We start from the raw sequence: 20,026 nt of genomic DNA, 5'->3' as shown, positions 1-20,026 counted from the left end.
GTAGGCGTAGCTCCTCTTGGGGATCGGTGCCACCTGCGTAGAGCCGGTGGCCAGGGGTAGTTGCTGCTGTTTGGCCCCCAACTCTTGGGGTTGGGGGGTGGTCCCACGACGTAGACGCTGCAGCTCCAAAACGACGAACAAAGACCCAACAATCCCAACATCGCACCGTCCAATCACACTTCTCTGCACCCCCTCTAAAGTCATTGAATGCCTAATACTTAAACTTGTCACACCACATATTCCCCTTGCTGACTCACAACACGGTTTTAGGCCACTACACTCCACAAACACTCTTCTGACAAACCTCACACAAAGAATTTTAGATGGCATCAATTCAGATAGGCCCCACCAAAGAACACTTCTTATAACATTAGACATTAGTAAAGCTTTTGATGCTATCCCCCGCCACAACCTAACAAGTAAAATATATAACACAGACATGCACAATAACACCAAAAGATGGCTGGCCAATTATCTGGCAGGTAGGAATGCTTACGTGTCATATAATGGCCAATCATCGCACATCAGAAACATTAAGAACGGAGTACCACAGGGCTCGGTTCTATCCCCCACACTATTTAATCTATACATGCATGACTTACCCACGCCAGACACCTCAGAAATACAAATCTCTTCCTACGCAGACGACATAACAATCACATGCACACATCGTAACACAGACAAAGCTGCAGAAATAATCCAGCCATACCTTGACACACTCAACACATGGTTCATCACAAACAGACTCAAAATAGCTCCAACCAAATCTACAGCAACACTTCTCACCAACTGGACAAAAGAACACAAATACATACCTCATCTCTACATCAACAACACTCTAATACCACACACAAACACACCGAAAATTCTTGGTGTAACATACGATACATCCATGTCTTTCAAACAACACATCACAAACAAAAAAAACAAATGCACACCCAGACTTAACGCACTTAAGTCAATCACTGGAACAACATTTGGACAAAACAAAGAAACTAATATAACAATATACAAACAATGCATACGCTCAGTGTTGAATTATGCGAGTCCTGCATGGGCTCCTAATCTCAGTGAGACACACCACAACACCCTTCAAATCATACAAAACAAAGCCCTAAAAACAATTACAGGCTGCACAAATACAACACCTACAGACCATTTACACCATGAAACAAAAGTCCTCAAAGTCAAGGACCACCTCGACATGAGAGGCACTCAAACACTTGCCGCAGCCACCACAAACACATTACACCCGCTACACTACATAGCAGAACACCCAAAGACCTTTATCACGCACAGATACTCTCTTCTCTTCCTCCACAACCACCAAATACCAGCCTCCGGAAACATATTCATAATCATATCACTCACCACTCCATTAACACACTGAAAGACAACACACTGCTGCATGCCAGACCCCCTGATATCCACCCTTCTGAATCCTCTCTCCCACGAAAGGACAGAGTCCACTTGGCCAGACTGCGGTGCGGTCACCACCCAGCACTTCTAAGCTACCAGAAGAGGCTGGATGACCGTGTTGTGAACAGCTGCCCAGGATGTAACACTTCACCCCATACCATACAACACATAATGGAAGACTGCATTATACACAATCATGCACGCAAACAACACAACCTACGCTCTATAAAGGATTTGTGGGAAAACCCAGTTTCGGCTATGGCATTCCTTGGGGAGACGGGACTGCTCGGACAGACAGTCTAGGGAACGACAACAACAACAACAACATCCTTGCTTGAGGATTGGTGCCACCTGCGTAGAGCCGGTGGCCAGGGCTGGTTGCTGCTGTTTGGCCCCCAACTCTTGGGGTTGGGGGGTGGTCCCACGACATAGACGCTACGGCTCCAGGACCATCACAAACACATCACACCCGCTACACTACATAGCAGAACACCCACACACACCAAGAAACATTAAAACAACACCCAAAGACCTGTATCACACACAGATACTCTCTTCTCTTCCTCCACAACCACCAAATACCAGCCTCCGGAAACATATTCATAATCATATCACTCACCACTCCATTAACACTCTGAAAGACAACACATTGCTGCATGCCAGACCCCCTGATATCCACCCTTCTGAATCCTCTCTCCCACGAAAGGACAGAGTCCACCTGGCCAGACTGTGGTGCGGCCAGCACTTCTAAGCTACCAGAAGAGGCTGGATGACCGCATGGTAAACAATTGCCCAGGATGTAACACTTCACCCCATACCATACAACACATAATGGGAAACTGCATTATTCACAATCATGCACGCAAACAACACAACATACACTCTATAAAGGATTTGTGGGAAAACCCAGTTTTGGCTGTGGCATTCCTTGGGGAGACGGGACTGCTCGGACAGACAGTCTAGGGAACGACAACAACAACAACATCCTTGCTTCCATCTCTAGGTGCAAATGGCAGTCAATCAGGATGGGGCCCAACAATTATTTTTGTCAACTTTATCTTCCACTTTTTCACACTTGGAGAACACCAATGATTGCTTCCTTTCTTAACCTTATTGATGAACAGGGAAGCAGACCCACATTAAGTTCAGTGTATTTTCCCTAGAGATATCACAGGAATAACCCACAGATGAGTGCTTGCTATTTTGGGGCTATGGGTTTCAGGTCAGTGAAATCTAAGCAACAATTGTTATTACTAAATATGTACATACATAGATTGCAAAGCTAATATTACCTGCCAGAAAATTCTCCCCATGACTCAAGAATTACAATAGCCCACCTCTGATCATGTAAACTCCAAGCACTGAAGCAGTGTCAACACTTGAATTGGTTTGAAAGCAGATGTCATATACCGAAAATGCACATGACACCATGAGGCTGAAGATTTTCAGCAAGAAGGAACTGTGACAATAGACTTGGTAATCGCAAACAAAATAGTGGAGTGCCTCTGATAAGTGTTAAGAGTTCATAGTAACTAGACAGATATTGGCACATATATACCAAAAGGCCTTATAAGGGGATGGGCAGGCAAATAACTACTACTTTCTTATCACAGGTTAGTTCAGCTGGTGTAAGCCCCTTGCACACTGAAGGAGTTAATTGGAAGCTATAAGTTAGGAAAGATTAGAAGGGTGGGTAACGAGAAAATTTTTCAGCTATGTGGACAAGCACAGGAAATTGGGAGGCTGCCAGGGACAGGACCTTAGCAGGATTGATGAATTCTCAAAAAAAAATAGTTGTTTTCCATTAATGTAGGTAAGTGCTGGTTGTAGTAGGTAATTAGAAAAAAATACCAGTAGGCTGTATAATAAGTAAAACTTGTCAATCTGCAATGCGGCCACCATCCAGAACTTTTCAAGTTACCAGGAGAGCCTGGATGACCACATTGCCCAGGATGTAACATTTCACTATACTATACAACACATTATGTAAGACTGCATTGTACACAATCGTGCACACAAACAGTACAATAAACTATATAAAGGATTTGTGGGAAAACCCTGATCCAGCCACATTCTTCAGGGAGATGAGCATAATTTGTAGGTTTTCTCCTGTGTCAAGCCAGATATTTTCTAGTCTTGTGAGAGTGGTTCTCATGACTTAAGTATTCACATTTCATTGACACTTTCATTGTATGGTTTACTCTTGAGTTGATTGGAAATTGCAGATGCTATAAAAAATGTAAAGTATGCTACCTTGATAAAAAGGTAGGACCATGATTCAGTAAAAACACAAAACTTCAAACCTTCCAAGTAACTTATTGTTCACTTTGCTTTATTGAGAAGAACTTATTAGGGACAACTATCCCATAATGTTGTTTGGGTACCTATTTTGTTATTCAATTTGGTGCTCTTAAGCTGGTATTAGACTGATTTTGCTTCTAAAAGTGGGGGGGGGGTTGGCTAAGCCAAAGCATACAGCCACACCACACCCATCAAACAGTGATATGTGTAAAAAATAGTGGGACTTGGTTAGGAGAGAACCACCAAGCATTATTCGCTCCCATGTATGCAAAAAGAAAAACAAAAATATTGGTGGGGGCACTGTGACGTTAAACTGAATCAAACCAAATAACACTCGAACACTAAAGGCCCATTTTACCTTGTAAAAGGATGGCCAAGACATAGCACATGGTCATTTCATACACAGTAAAGAGATGCAGTAAAACACTCTGAAAACACCAGAAAACGGGGGGGGAAAAAGTTCACTAGGTAAAAATAGATATTTAACTGCCGTACTTTTCATCTATAAAGGCACAAAAGAAGCAAACAAGACACTGAAAAACTCACACATAAACGTTCCAGACACGATATAAAATTAAAATATTTGGGCCACATAACAGTAAAATTCCCTGACAAATGTCTTCAACCATAATATATACCAAGGGTCTGGAAAAAGACTTTGCTCTTTTTCCTAAAACCAAAACAGACCACAAGCATCTGATAAATTGTGTTCTTTCACCATAAACTTCATTTACCTGTGCATGTTTACACAATAGGAAACTAGAAATTTATTTAGATTTTTCTCTGAAGGTGAATCGTTCTACAAAAATTTGAAGAAGTACATCATAAACTTCATTTACCTGTGCATGTTTGCACAATAGGAAACTAGAAATTTATTTAGATTTTTCTCTAAAGGTGAATCGTTCTACAAAAATTTGAAGAAGTACATCTTGAGTGATGAGATGTTAGAAGAAAATAGTTTCCCAAGAGTTGATCCAGAAAATAAAGGAAGAGCAATAATGGTCAAGGTAATTTATTTTTGCCTCTTGTGGTTTGTATATACTGTGCCATACAATCTTTTCTCTCAGCAATATACACTATTCCAGCACTCATCCTTCTCTCCTTTCACATCTGCTCATATCACATCCTTCAGCTGCCCATTTGAAGACTAATTTAGCTCAATCATTGGCACTTGTGCCCAGCTCTCATTAATGCCCTGTTTTGATTTTTGTGTATCGTCCTCATTTTAATTCCTTCACATTATCACCTTCAATTCATTTTCCTCACACAATCGTATTACTTCAGCCTTAGCCGCATTTTTGCTGTAGAATGGACGAACCATCCTTCCTAGTTTGTATTTTGCTCATTTTTCTTCTTGAATTGTACAAGGAATAATTGCTCTCAAATATCCATTAATCTCTTGGAGATATTTACTTTCATCTATTCCCACAACATGACCAAACTTCTTTCTATTTTACATAGATACTTTTGAGATTCAACCTCCACCCACGCACACATCACTCATCTTTTCTTATTTACCACTATTTCCTTCTACTGGCTCTGGCACTTGGCCTTCAAGCCAAAAATTTCATAAATCAATCAACTATTTCCTTCTTCAGTCCTCACTCCAATGTATAATTATGTGTTATCTTCATTATTTTTTATAAGTATTTCTTGGACCAGTAATGGTACCTGCTTGTGGTGCTCCTGCTAGATGGAAGGTAATTCATTTCCTTACCACCTGTCAACAAAATCCATCAATACCTTCATCTCAGTAAGGGGGTGTAGACTTGTGCAACTCCTGTTGACAAGGTCTCTTTGTATGAACTTCATTCCTTCTCCGCCTTTTCACATAAAGGGAATTGACAGCTGCAAATTGTTCTCCAGTTACTACAAGCTGGTAATATTGAAATATCCCACACCTTTACAACACAGACAGTCCAGTGTTTCTTCCCAGAGACATGTGTTGAAGGCCTGAGGATTGTTGCCAGTCATTACAGGGAAACATATCCAGTCAGTAAAATTCAAGGATATTTTCTCTTTCTATTTACCAATAGCTTGCTGGCTGAGGGAGTTAGGTCGCTGTTATTTGCAACGTAGGTTGGGGGGATGGCGGTTCAAATCATGCCACTGGCAAAGTTGAACTAAGGGCATGGTTCATTAAATTCCACGCTACAAAGTCTACTGTAAGGGGCACCGTCCTAGCCTTCAGATAGGGGGGAGTTTGTGACATTTAACCAAATCATTTACCAAAAGGCTTCTTCACCCATGTAATTAAGGTAGCCAGCCAAGGCAACAGTTACGTGGTTACCTAAATTTCTTTCTTTTTTGTACTCTACATGTCATTTTTTTCACCATTAAACTTTCCTCCCACCCTGCTCTCACTTTCCAGTTAATATTCTGTTTCTTTCCATAACAAGATTTTGTTTTTGAAAGATTCAACTATTCTTTCATCTCTCATAAACTGATATTTTGTGATTGTACCTTAAGGGTGTTATGGAAAGCTTCTCTAGAATTGATGTGTATTTTTGATACAGTAGAAGTCCGATTTAGCAAACTAATTCAGCCAAGGGAGAGGTCATTAAGTAAATTGTTCTGCTAAATTGTATGTTCATTATTGACACCCTATTTAACATAGAACATAAGAATTTTCCATTATATTGTGAGTCTTTCTGCAAAATACCATTGGTCATTAGCATAACAAAATAGTAAAAAATAAAAGAATACATCATAACAGCACTGTACAAAAATATAGAAATGTTTGTTTTAATCTATAGTCCATCATAACAGCACTGTACAAAAATATAGAAATTTTTGTTTTAATCTATAGTGCAATGCCAGATAATGGAAATGTGCCTGATTTAGCAAACATTTTTCCCCTAAGCTGAGATATTCTGCTATTGAAATTAGCTCCTTTATATGGGGGGACGGAGAGGGGGGGGGTCGCCGATTTAATGAAGCGGCCTTGCTGTGGATGTGCTGTGTCCTGCGACACTGCTTCTGACCCAGGGCAGTGGACAGGGTGCAGGGATGACCCGTCATCTACATACATACATATACCAAGGCTTTTTCCCCCTTCCAAGGGAGGTAGCCAAAAAGGGAAAGGCATAAAAACACTCCCACCCATTTCATCCCTAAATACACTCCACACCCCTCCCACCCTTCCTCTCATCTGAGCACCTCCTGGATGACGGGTCATCCCTGCACCCTGCCCACCGCCCTGGGTCAGAAGCAGTGTCGGAAGACACAGTACATCCACAGCAAGGCCGCTTCATTTAATCGGCGACCCCCCCTCTCCGTCCCCCTTTGCATATAAGGCGAGGACGGGGAGAAATCCCTTCGAGCTGCGTCAAAATTTACTCACACACACTACCCCTCCCCCCACTTCCCCGCCCATTCCTCCTCATGCAGTCACAACATCATCCATATACAACCATTCTCCACTCACCTCTGTCTTCCGTCCTCTCCCTTCCTTCCTCAACAGACATTCCCCTCTTCCCCAAAGCCCCCTTCACCCCATCCATCCACCTCATCCTAGGACGTCCCCTCATGTTCACTCCCTCCACATCTGCCTTCCATACCTCTTTTACTAGTCTTTCTTCACTCATTCTTTCCATGTGTCCAAACCATCCTAATATTCTTTCATCAACCCTATCTCCCAAATCCTTTTTCACCCCTGTTCTCCTCCTCACCTCCTCATTTCTCACTCTATCCAGCCTAGTAACCCCCACCATACTTCTCAGACACCTCATCTCAAACACATTCAAACTCCTTCTCTCTTCTTCTCTTATGTTCCACGTTTCTGCCCCATACAGTGCTGTTGGCACAATCACTCCTTCATACAGTCTCCTCTTCGCATCCACAAGCGCAGTGTCGTCCGCAAACAACAGCTGGCTCACCTCCCACTTTTCTCCATTTTTTTTAACCATCTCCAATCCCTGACTCACTACCCTAGCATTCACCTCTCGCACCACCCCATCCATGTATAAGTTGAACAGCCAGGGCGACATAACGCATCCTTGACGAAGTCCCACCTTTACTTCAAACCACTCACTCTCTCCATTTCTAATCCTAACACATGCTCTACTACTCTCATAAAAACTTTTGACAGCTCCCAGAAGCTTTCATCTAGGAGGTGCAAAGATTGGAGGGGTGTGGAGTGTTTTCGGGGATGAAATGGGTGGGAATATTTTTGTGCCTTGTCCTTTTTGGCTACCCCCCTGGTAAGGGGGAAAAAAGCCTTGGTATATGTATGTATGTATGTTAATAGGGCCATTATTATTATTATTATTATTATTATTATTTATTTATTTATTTTTTTATCTATTCATTTGTTTATTTGTTTATTTATTTATTTATTTTTTTACCATTTAAGGTGGATTCCCGCAAGAAGATAAGCCCAAGTCCCACGGAGCGATATTGTGCTCGCTGTTCAAAACTATTTATGGTTGATAAATGGGGCTTCCCAACAACAACCCTCCCCTGTGTTTACCATTGGGGTCGGCCATACAAGAGGCGTGGCTATTCAGGAATGGAAACTAGATACTCCTGTTGCCAGGGTGATAATGAATCAGAAGGTTGTTGTCAAGGCACAACTCATGTGTCTGATAATTTTAATCCTAAAGAACTAACAGGATATGTACGCACCATGGTAAAAGACAGACATTCATCGGCCAATCATGCAGTATATGCCTTAGGTGAGTGTTGTTTAATTTAACTTGGTATTGTAGAGCTAAAAACATGTCAGAGGAAGAACATGTGTTTGGATGGGCATTCTCAGTGTTTTGAAGGATCATTTATGTGGATCTCCTAGGGTACTCTTGAATGTGTTATTCCTTTGTATTAATCACAGGGAGTGAATGGAGAATGGTTGTATATGGATGATGATGTGATGCATGAGGTGGAATGGATGGGGGGTGAGGTAGTATGTGTGAGAAAAATTTGACGCAGCCCAAAGGGATTTCTCCCCATCTCCTTTTCTGCATGAGGGGATGGAGAGGGGGGGTCGCCAATTTAATGAAGCAGCCTTGCTGTGGATGTCCTGTCGTGCAACACTGCCTCTGACCCAGGGCAGTGGACAAGATGCAGGGATGACCCATCATCCAGGAGGTGCAAAGATAAAAGGGTGGGTGGAGGGGAGTGGAGTGTATTAGGGATGGAATGGGTGGGAATGGTTTTTATGCCTTTATCTTTTTGGCTACCTCCCTTGTAAGGGGGAGAAAGCCTTTGATATATGTATGTATGAATCACATTTGTCAGATGGACCAGTGACAAGTGCCATCAAGTGGTGGTTCTACATGTTAGAATTGTCTTTCATCTACCGATCCTCAAAACATGTTACACCCATACCTTTGTAGCCCTGAGGGGTGAGAATTGGTATAGCCCTGGGCCAATCTCTCAAACAACTTCAGTTGTTTTTCCTTCACCATGTTTCACCAAAGGAAAGCAGACAACTGGTCACAGCTTTTCTTTTCCTCCTACATACATATACATATACCAAGGCTTTTTCCCCCTTACAAGGGAGGTAGCCAAAAAGGAAAAGGCATAAAAAGATAAGAAAAAAAAGGCATAAAAATCATTCCCACTCATTCCATCCCTGAATACACTCATCCCTCCACCCTCCCTCTCATCTTAGCACCTCCTGGATGACGGGTCATCCCTGCACCTTGTCCACTGCCCTGGGTCAGAAGCAGTGTCGCCAGACACAGCACATCCACAGCAAGGCCGCTTCATTAAATCGGCGACCCCCCCTCTCCGTCCCCCCATGTATAAAGGAGAAGACGGGTAGAAATCCCTTCGGGCTGCGTCAAACATTGCTCACACATACTAGAACACCCCCCATCCCCCCGCCCATTCCACCTCATGCATCATAACATCATCCATATACAACCATTCTCCATTCAGCCCTGTCTTCTGTCCTCTCCCGTCCTTCTTCAACAGACATTCCCCTCTTCCCCAAAGCCCTCTTCACCCCATCCATCCACCTCATCCTAGGACGTCCCTTCATATTCACTCCCTCCACATCTGCCTTCCATACCTCTTTTACTAGTCTTTCTTCACTCATTCTTTCCATGTGTCCAAACCATCTTAATACTCTTTCATCAACCCTATCTCCCAACTCCCTTTCCACCCCTGTTCTCCTCCTCACCTCCTCATTTCTCACACAATCCAGCCTAGTAACCCCCATCATACTTCTTAGACACCTCATCTCAAACACATTAAAACTCTTTCTCTCTTATGTTCCATGTTTCTGCCCCATACAGTTCTGTTGGCACAATCACTCCTTCATATAGTCTCCTCTTAGCATCCAATCCCAAATGTCTATTCCTCATTACACTTTAATCCACCAAGGCATTTACTCGCTTCTTTCAATCTACATTCTACCTCCACCTTCACTCCACCTTTTCCTGCCACATTTGCACCCAAGTATCTAAAACTATCCACTTCCTCCAGTCGCTCTCCCTTAATGCTCATTTCCAGACTACTGCCACTTTCACCCCTTGTACATCTCATCACCTTATTTTTACCCACATTTATCTTCAGCCTTCTTCTATCACACACTCTTCCAAACTCTGCCACCAACTTCCTCAATCCCTCCTCCGATCCTGCCACAAGCGCAATGTCGTCCGCAAACAACAGCTGGCTCACCTCCCACTTTTCTCCATTTTCTTTAACCATCTCCAATCCCTGACCCACTACCCTTACATTTACCTCTCGCACTACCCCATCCATGTATAAATTGAACAGCCAGGGCAACATAACGCATCCTTGACAAAGTCCCACCTTTACCTCGAACCACTCACTCTCTCCATTTCTAATCCTGACACAAGCTCTACTACTCTTATAAAAACTCTTGACAGCTCCTAGAAGCTTTCCTCCTATCCCATATATCCGCAAAACCTCCCACAGTGCCTTCCTGTCTACCCTATCGTAAGCCTTTTCCAGATCCATGAAGGCCCAAAAAAAATCCTTCCCCTTTCCTATAGCTTTCTCACATATCTGTCTTACCACAAAAATCTGATCTACACAACCTCTACCCATCCTAAATCCACACTGTTCCTCACCAATTACTCCCTCTGTTCCTCTCCTAATCCTCTTAATCAAGATCCTCCCATAAGCCTTCCCAACTACACTTAACAAGCTATTCCCTCTGAAACTACCGCATTCACACTTGTCCCCTTTTCCCTTGTAAAGAGGAACTATACAGGCACTCCTCCAGTCCTCCGGCACTCTACCCTCTCTCCAGCAAACATTAAATAACCTCACCAGCCAGTCCACCATCACTGTACCTCCTTTTTTTAGACATACTGCATGGCATCCATCCAGACCAGGTGCCTTACCTGCTTTCATCATCTTAACAACTGCCTTCACTTCATCCTTCCTTATTTCTCCTCCCTTTTCATCACTCATCACAGTCATTTTCTTAATGTTTCCCACTGCAGCTATCTTTCCCTCCCTATCCTCCTTCACATTTAGCAACTCTCTAAAATATTCTGCCCATCTTCCCCTTACTGCCTTCTTTTCCATTATCATCTCTCCATCTGCACCTTTTACCTTTTCTTCTCTACGTGATTCGCCTCCTCTTCCTCTCTTAATTTCATTCCAAAACATCTTTTTATTACTTTCAAAATTTTCTGTCATACTCTTACCCCATTTCACATCTGCTACTACTACAATAAGTTGGTAAGTGCCCCATATATTATAATACAGACAGTGGTTTAAAGTTTCTTCTCTGTAATATATAAGAGAGGGCCTAAGGACTGTTGTCATCCACTGTGGATCATTGGGTTTCCAGTCACTGAAAGAATTATTTGTAAGAATCAGTGCGGGTTAAGTAGAGGAAGAAAGTGCATATCAAGTTTTTGTAGTAAGATACGCAAGAAGCTTTTGGCAAAGGGCAAGGATGCCTTTTGAGCTTTGAATGTGTATAACAGGATTGACAGGGAAGTAGTAATGAGTGTGTTGTGGATGTGTGGGAAAAGGGAAAGTCCATTGAGGGTGGTCCAAATTTCTTACGTGAGTAGAAGAGCATGTGTAGGAGTCAGAGAGGGACCAGCTATTAAGACATCAACCAGAGCAACTCGTCTATCCCCACCACCACTTGAATATGTGAATATGAATCCCTAACAGGCTGGAACTTTGTTTCACTGAGTGACTAATGGGATGGATCCTGGGACCTTGGATTATACTGGAGGCTGCAGGTCTCTTGAAAGAGAGAAATGGCATAGCAGATTAATTGAGAAATACTTATGAGTCATATATTTTCCAGATTGTGAAATGTGTTACACTACTGCTGGAAATGAACTTACACGTATTACAGTCATTGGAGAAGATGGTGGTACTGTATATGAAGCTTTAGTGAGGCCAGATAATCCTATATTAGATTATAATACCAGGTAAGGGTGTTCTTTAAAGATACAGTGATTGCATTCTTTTAATACTATACATTTGAAAGTTATAAGAACCTGTTCACCATTGAAAGCAGCTCTTGATTATCTGTTTAAAATGTTTCTACTAGTATTTATATTATTTATATTAATCTATATATACCAAGAGATTTTTCCCCATTATAAGGGAGATGGTCAAGTCAAAGGCATGCACCTAGTCCTACCCATTCCACTCCCATCCACCCTCTCCCCCTTCCCCCCTCCTCATCTTAGATCCTCATGGATGATGGGTCTTTAATATAAATGCTTTGTAATTTTATATATTTACAGATTTTCTGGTATTACTGAGGAGGATCTAGATGGAGTAAAGACGACAATTCGTGATGTGCAGGCGGTACTACTTACACAGTTTTCCAGTAAAACTATTCTAATGGGACATAGTTTGGAATCTGATTTCTGTGCTCTGAAGGTATGTAAAAGAGGAAGTCGGTAATGCATCTTTATGTTGTATTTCTTATATTTTTCTTTGAAGCATTTCCACTTGATTTAAGTTCACATGATTTAGTTCAAAATTAAACATTTTGTCTAAAACATGTTTAAGGCTCTTTCTGCCTTCTTCAAATTCCAAGTTTCTCCTCCAAACAGTGCCGTGGGTCCAATCACTCACTTGTGCAGCTCAGTACTTGTGTTCATCACCCAGACACTTACATCTTTGTTCTATTTCTTGCTGAAAAATGGAAGTTTGAAAGAATCATCTTCATGACATTCATCTCCAAATCCCTCCAACACTTTCACCTCCATCTGGAGGGGCAGCCATGAGGTTTTGGCACTTTGTCTTCTGACCTGGACCAAGAACTCTATCATTTGACTATTATTCCCCTGTTTTCATATAAAGGAAGTTGACAACTGGCAACTCCTCCCCTCCTGTTCTTACCAGTCAGTGATAGAGGAACAGGCACTTCACATGTCAAAGGATGTGAAGAAACAGTTTTCCACATAGATGTATAAATATGTGGAATAGCTTAGAAGGTGATATAGCCCAATTTCAGTACATGAATTCAAATCTATATTTGGAAATCAAAGATATAGAACAAGTTGGAGTTGTACATGAATTTGAGTCTAGGTATGTTAGAAAATTAGAGAACAGGAGATGGTACCCAACGAGGGTTGCACCATTCCTTTAAACTACATACATACATATACCAAAGTTTTTTTCCCCCTTACATGGGAGGTAACCAAAAAACAAAGGCATAAAAACCACTCCCACCCATTCCATCCCTAACATACTCCACTCCCGTCCACCCTCTTCCCTCCCTCTTATCTTGGCACCTCCTGGATGACGGGTCATCCCTGCATCTTGCCCACTACCCTGAGTCAGAAGCAGTGTCACAAGACACATCACATCCAAGCAAGGCCACTTCATTAAACTACAAATAGGTAAATAAATACATTAATACAGCACAGGCAATAGTCCAGTGTTTCTTCTCAGGGGTATTGATGGGAGGTCTTGAAGAACCTTACCTCCAGTGGGGCTGTGGATATCCAGTTAATGAAACTCAAGTTAACAGTTTTTATTGCTTAATAGAATGAATATGTTGGAATGACATAGGGGTAGTTACTGACTTGCTATTTCATAAGTAAAGGGTTAGTTTTAAGGTGTAATTAAAAATATTTTTTAGTAGGAAGGTGTTTTGTTTTAATAGCTTTTAAATATTTATTTAATTGAAAAGTTGTTTTATAAATGGAGATTTATGTAAATTGTGAATGTGCCGTGTCTTGCTGCACTGCTTCTGACCCAGGGTGGTTGGCGAGATGCAGGGATAACTCATCATCCAGGAAGAGCCAAGATGAGAGGGAGGGAGAGAGGTGAATTAGAGTGGAATATGTGGGGATGGAATGGGTGGGAGTGGATTTATGTTGTAAGGGGGAAATAGCCATTGGTATGTATGTATGTATGTCATTTAATTTATTATTATTAATATATATATTTTTATGTATGTTTTATTCTGTTTTTCTATTATTAATTATAATGTACATTGAGAGAAACAGGTAAGTGCCTTGGGAGATTAAAAAATGTAATGAGAAATAGACGTTTGGGAATGGATGCAGAGACATGGAATATAAGAAAGAAGATTTTAAAGGTGTACGAGATGAAATGTCTGAGAAGTATGGTAGGAGTTACGAGCCTGGATAAAGTGAGAAATAAGGAGGTAAGTGGGGATGGAAAAAGAGATGGGAGATAGGGTTTATGAAAGAGTATTAGGATGGTATGGACACATGGAAAGAATAAATGAAGAAAGATTAGTAAAAGAAGTGTGGAAGGCAGAGGTGGAGTGAACATGAGGGGGTGACCAAGGATGAGGTGAAAGGGATGTTGAGCAAGAGTGGGGTGTCTGTTGAGAAAGGAGGGGAGAAGGCAGAAGATAAGAGTGAAAGGAGAATTGCTGTGTGTGGATGATACTTTGATGCATGAGAGGGAGTGGGTGAGGGATGATGGGTTAGGGGTTGTGTGTGAATGATATTTTAACACATCTCAAAGGGATCTTCAATGATTCTGCATGAGGTGACAGAGCGGAGGTGGGGTGTGTCTTGTGACACTGCTACTGACCCAGGGTAGTGGGTGAGATGCAGGGATGACCTGTCATTCATGAGGAGCCAAGAGGGGGGGGGGGTGAAATAGGTGGGAGTGGAATTATGACTTTTGACTTTGGCTACCTCCTTGGTAAAGGGGAAAGACCCTTTGATATATGTATTATTTCATTTTACTGATATGTTGTTCATAATTTCAGATGATCCATGATACTGTTGTAGATACCAGTGTCGTATTTCCTCACAAAATGGGACCACCTTTCAAGAGAGCTCTTAAAAATCTTGCCTCGGAGTATCTGAAAAAGATTATTCAGAATGATGGTTAGTTGATTAGAGATATCAGAATTCATCCCATTATCATTTATGATTGAGTATCAAAGTCTCCTTAATAAAAATTGTGACATTTTGTTCATCTAGAATTCATATACAGGTTGTCTGGCTTATGAATCATGCTATATAATGAAAAGCATAGTAATAATTTTATGTGGTTGATATGAAGTATTGGAACAGTTGAGATTATATCCTTTTTTTTTTTTTTTACTTTTTGATGTTTTCCTTCTCTCTCTCTCTCTCACTCTCACTCTCTTATATATATATATACATATACATACATATATATACATATATATACATATACATATGTATACATATACATACATATATATATATATATACACATACATATATATACACACATATATATATACACGTATATATATACACATATATATATACACACATATATACACATATATATATACACATATATATATATACATATATACATATATATACACACACATATATATATACACATATATATATACACACACATATATATATATATATACACACATATATATATATACACACATATATATTATATATATATATATATAATATATATATATATATATATACACACACACACACACACACACACACACACACACACATGTACATCTATATATCCCCTTGGCATCCAAGCAATGTATTTTACTCTGTTAGTTCTGCTTTTGTAAAAATAAATATTTTGTCCCCCCTGAGTATCATGTCTTTATCTTGTCATATCTTTGACCCATAGGGTCACTGTGTTATCCATCACAGCAATTATCAGTTCATCTACTTTCTGTTCTCTGAACTCATTTCTTTAATTAAACTCTCCCACCAAGATTGTATTGTCACTGTTCATTTTCCTTCAGTGAAGGGTGCCAAACAACATATGTAAATGGTGTAAAATGTAATGCAGATGTATTCATATCAAGAATGGTGTTCATCATATTTGTTCATTATAATTGTTCCATAGTGATTTAAACAGCTATAGTTTGAAATATTTGTGGAAGACTATTCATTTAATTTTTTAATATTATTATTATTTATCTTTTATTAATTGTTTTTTTATTTTTCATTAATTTATTTTTTTAAGTTCACAAAAACCCAGAAATTTTGAAAGAAAATGAATGGAATTATATATTAAACCTTGTGTATAACAATGTCTGCAGGGAAATTAACAGGGATTATGTAATTTACTTTGCAGTTGGAGGCCATGACAGTGCAGAAGATGCAATAACTTGTATGGAACTCATGCGATGGAGAGTTAAGGAAGATTTAAAAATTGGAAAATGAATGTTCGAGAGGACAGTAATATCTTGCAGATTTTTTTCTGCAAATAGCAGCACTAGTAACCCAGATCAGCAATACTCTAATTATATTAAAACATGATAGTAAAGATAGGATTGTGGGATAGTGTAAGCAGTAAAGAATGATTACAGCAAATAACATGGTAATGGGGACTTCTGTACCCCATAGATATGGTTGATACAAAAATGATTGTAGTGATATAGGACAGAAGAGAACATTGTAACAGTTCACTGTTGTCCCATTTTTTTTTTTTTTTCTCTCAATATGATAAATTTTGTAAAATAAACTTGTCATTTAATAAATGGTTTGTTTTAGCTGGTTGGGAGTAAAAGTAGACATGCACAAGGAGAAAAATACTCTACATTTAATGAGAAGTTCATACCTACAAAGGCAATACCAGCTTTCTGTAATACACTTGATGTAAACTGAATTATTTTAAAGGAACACAAACAAAATTTATCAGTTTGTGTGAAATTCAGCAATATACCTGACCCAAGGAATCAAAAATGATTTTTTCAGATTTAAGGGAGGGAGGCAGAGAAGTGCTGAGGGTACATACATATACCAAGGCTTTTTCCCCCTTACAAGGGAGGTAGCCAAAAAGGAAAAGGCATAAAATCATTCCCACCCATTCCATCCCTGAATACACTCCACACCCCTCCACCCTCCCTCTTATCTTAGCACCTCCTGGATGACGGCTCATCCCTGCACCTTGTCCACTGCCCTGGGTCAGAAGTAGTGTCGCCAGACACAGCACATCCACAGCAATGCCGCTTCATTAAATCGGCGACCCCCCCTCTCCATCCCCCCATGCATAAAAGGAGAAGACGGGGAGAAATCCCTTCGGGCTGCGTCAAATTTTGCTCACACATACTACCTCATCCCCCCGCCCATTCCACCTCATGCATCACAACATCATCCATATACAACCATTCTCCATTCAGCCCTGTCTTCTGTCCTCTCCCGTCCTCCCTCAACAGACATTCCCCTCTTCCCCAAAGCCCTCTTCACCCCATCCATCCACCTCATCCTAGGACATCCCCTCATGTTCACTCCCTCCACATCTGCCACATCTTTCCATGTGTCCAAACCATCCTAATGCTCTTTCATCAACCCTATCTCCCAACTCCCTTTCCTCCCCCGTTCTTCTCCTCACCTCATTTCTCACTCTATCTAGCCTAGTAACCCCCATCATACTTCTCAGACACCTTATCTCAAACACATTCAAACTCCTTCTCTCTTCCTCTCTTATGTTCCATGTTTCTGCTCCATACAGTGCTGTTGGCACAATCACTCCTTCATACAGTCTCCTCTTAGCATCCATTCCCAAATGTCTATTCCTCATTACACTTCAATCCACCAAGGCATTTACTCGCTTCTCTCAATCTACATTCTACCTCCACCTTCACTCCACCTTTTCCTGCGACATTTGCACCCAAGTATCTAAAACTATCCACTTCCTCCAGTCACTCTCCCTTAACCCCTTCCATACGGTGCCGCACACGTAGGCGTCATGAGGAGCAAGTGGATTCGCGACGCTGCCATATCGGCGTCTTGATTATATTTATTGTAGTCCCCCCTGTGTTTTTACATTCTCCCAAATGCGCCCTTAATCCCATTCTCTGTGGTTTTCAAAATTCGCGGGTGAAAGAGAGAACGATCGATATAAGCGGCGACTATATTTTATGATGCGAATATTATTTCGTTACGTCGTACGGCTGGCATTGGCTGCTGCCCGCGAGATTTAAGTCCCGTATTGAAGTGGTTAATGCTCACTTCCAGTCTACTGCCACTTTCACCCCTTGTACATCTCATCACCTTACTTTTACCCACATTTATCTTTAGCTTTCTTCTATCACATACTCTCCCAAACTCTGTCACCAACTTCCTCAGTCCCTCCTCCGATCCTGCCACAAGCGCAATGTCGTCAGCAAACAACAGCTGGCTCACCTCCCACTTTTCTCCATTTTCTTTAACCATCTCCAATCCCTGACCCACTACCCTTACATTTACCTCTCGCACTACCCCATCCATGTATATGTTGAACAGCCATGGCGACATAACGCATCCTTGACGAAGTCCCACCTTTACCTCGAACCACTCACTCTCTCCATTTCTAATCCTGACACAAGCTCTACTATTCTCATAAAAACTCTTGACAGCTCCCAAAAGCTTTCCTCTTATCCCATATATCTGCATTACCTCCCACAGTGCCTTCCTGTCTACCCTATCGTAAGCCTTTTCCAGATCCATAAAAGCCCAAAAAACATCCTTCCCCTTTCATATAGCTTTCTCACATATTTGTCTTACAAAGATCTGATCTACACAACCTCTACCCGTCCTAAATCCACACTGTTCCTCACCAATTACTCCCTCTGTTCCTCTCCTAATCCTCTCAATCAAGATCCTCCCATAAGCCTTCCCAACTACACTTAACAAGCTAATCCCTCTGAAACTACTACATTCACACTTGTCCCCTTTTCCCTTGTAAAGTGGAACTATACAGGCACTCCTCCAGTCCTCCGGCACTCTACCCTCTCTCCAGCAAGCATTAAATAACCTCACCAGCCAGTCCACCATCACTGTGCCTCCTTTCTTTAGACATTCTGCATGGCATCCCTCCAGACCAGGTGCCTTACCTGCTTTCATCATCTTAACAACTGCCTTCACTTCATTCTTCCTTATTTCTCCTCCATTTTCATCACTCATCACGGTCATTTTCTTAGCATTTCCCACTGCAACTATTTTTCCCTCCCTATCCTCCTTCACATTTAGCAACTCCCTAAAATATTCTGCCCATCTTCCCCTTACTGTCTTCTCTTCCATTATCATCTCTCCATCTGCACCTTTTATCTTCTCTTCTCTACTTGATTCGCCTCCTCTTCCTCTTAATTTCTTTCCAAAACATCTTTTTATTACTTTCAAAATTTTCTGTCATACTCTTACCCCACTTCACATCTGCTCTCCTCTTTGCCTCCTTTACCTTTTGCTTTACTTCTCTTTTCTTTTCTTTGTACCTCTCATATGACTCCCTTGTCCTAATTTGTAACCAATCTGTGAAAGCTCGCTTCTTCTCTTCTACAACCTTCTTTGTCCTCATCCCACTATTCACTACCTTTCCTTCTATTTCCTCCTGTCCTTCTTGTTCCACACACCATCCTTGCACACTTTGTGACTCCCTCCTTGAACCATCCCCATTCCTCCTCCACACCTAGCTCTACTCTATCCTTCACTCCCTCCCACTCCTCCTTCAGCTTCTTCTTGTACTCCTTCTCCTTTTCCTTTTCAGTTAAAGAGTTCACTCTAAGCACCTCCCTACCTTTTGTCCCTTTCCTCTTTCTGAAGGTAAACAAGTCAAATGACAACGAGAAATAAAAATAATACAAGGAGAAGTGGAGAGAAGTTTGTGAGGTAGTGAAGGACAAAAGAGAAATGGGAGAAAAGGAAGAATAGATATGTTCCAAGTAGGAAGTGCTAAAGTGTACAAAGATTGTATGTGGGACATGGAATGTAGGAGGAAACAGGAGGAGAGGCAGTGGTGGGATGAGGTGTAGATGGTGGAAGAAAAAACGCGTACAAGTAACGATAGGTCACAACATAGAACTAGGGAAACATGAGATGTACAGAAGAAAGAGAAGCGAAATGCATGGTGAGGGTGGCAGAAATGAGAGAAGATTAAATGTCGGTAGGTGTTTGATGGAGAATTTTTA

General features: G+C 41.1%; 1 protein-coding gene across 2 annotated transcripts in view; it reads left to right on the top strand.

Moving 5' to 3' along the window:
* Window positions 1-16,618, top strand: part of LOC143024695 (uncharacterized) — a 45,452-nt gene extending 28,834 nt beyond the window's left edge. For both annotated transcript variants that reach the window (XM_076183707.1, XM_076183706.1), the window contains exons 12-17: window positions 4,615-4,727; window positions 8,075-8,396; window positions 11,969-12,095; window positions 12,417-12,555; window positions 14,876-14,996; window positions 16,213-16,618. In XM_076183707.1, the coding sequence (XP_076039822.1) occupies window positions 4,615-4,727; window positions 8,075-8,396; window positions 11,969-12,095; window positions 12,417-12,555; window positions 14,876-14,996; window positions 16,213-16,301 (911 nt within the window). In that variant the 3' untranslated portion in view covers window positions 16,302-16,618. The remainder of the gene's footprint in view (window positions 1-4,614; window positions 4,728-8,074; window positions 8,397-11,968; window positions 12,096-12,416; window positions 12,556-14,875; window positions 14,997-16,212) is intronic.
* The last annotated feature ends 3,408 nt before the right edge of the window (window positions 16,619-20,026 follow it).

This window comes from Oratosquilla oratoria, chromosome 4, assembly GCF_046742065.1.
Source record: "Oratosquilla oratoria isolate Oo_2021 chromosome 4, ASM4674206v1, whole genome shotgun sequence".
Taxonomy (NCBI): Eukaryota; Metazoa; Arthropoda; class Malacostraca; order Stomatopoda; family Squillidae; genus Oratosquilla; species Oratosquilla oratoria.
The sequence above is the reverse complement of the archived record's forward strand: the minus strand, read 5'-3'. Positions and strand labels throughout refer to the sequence as shown.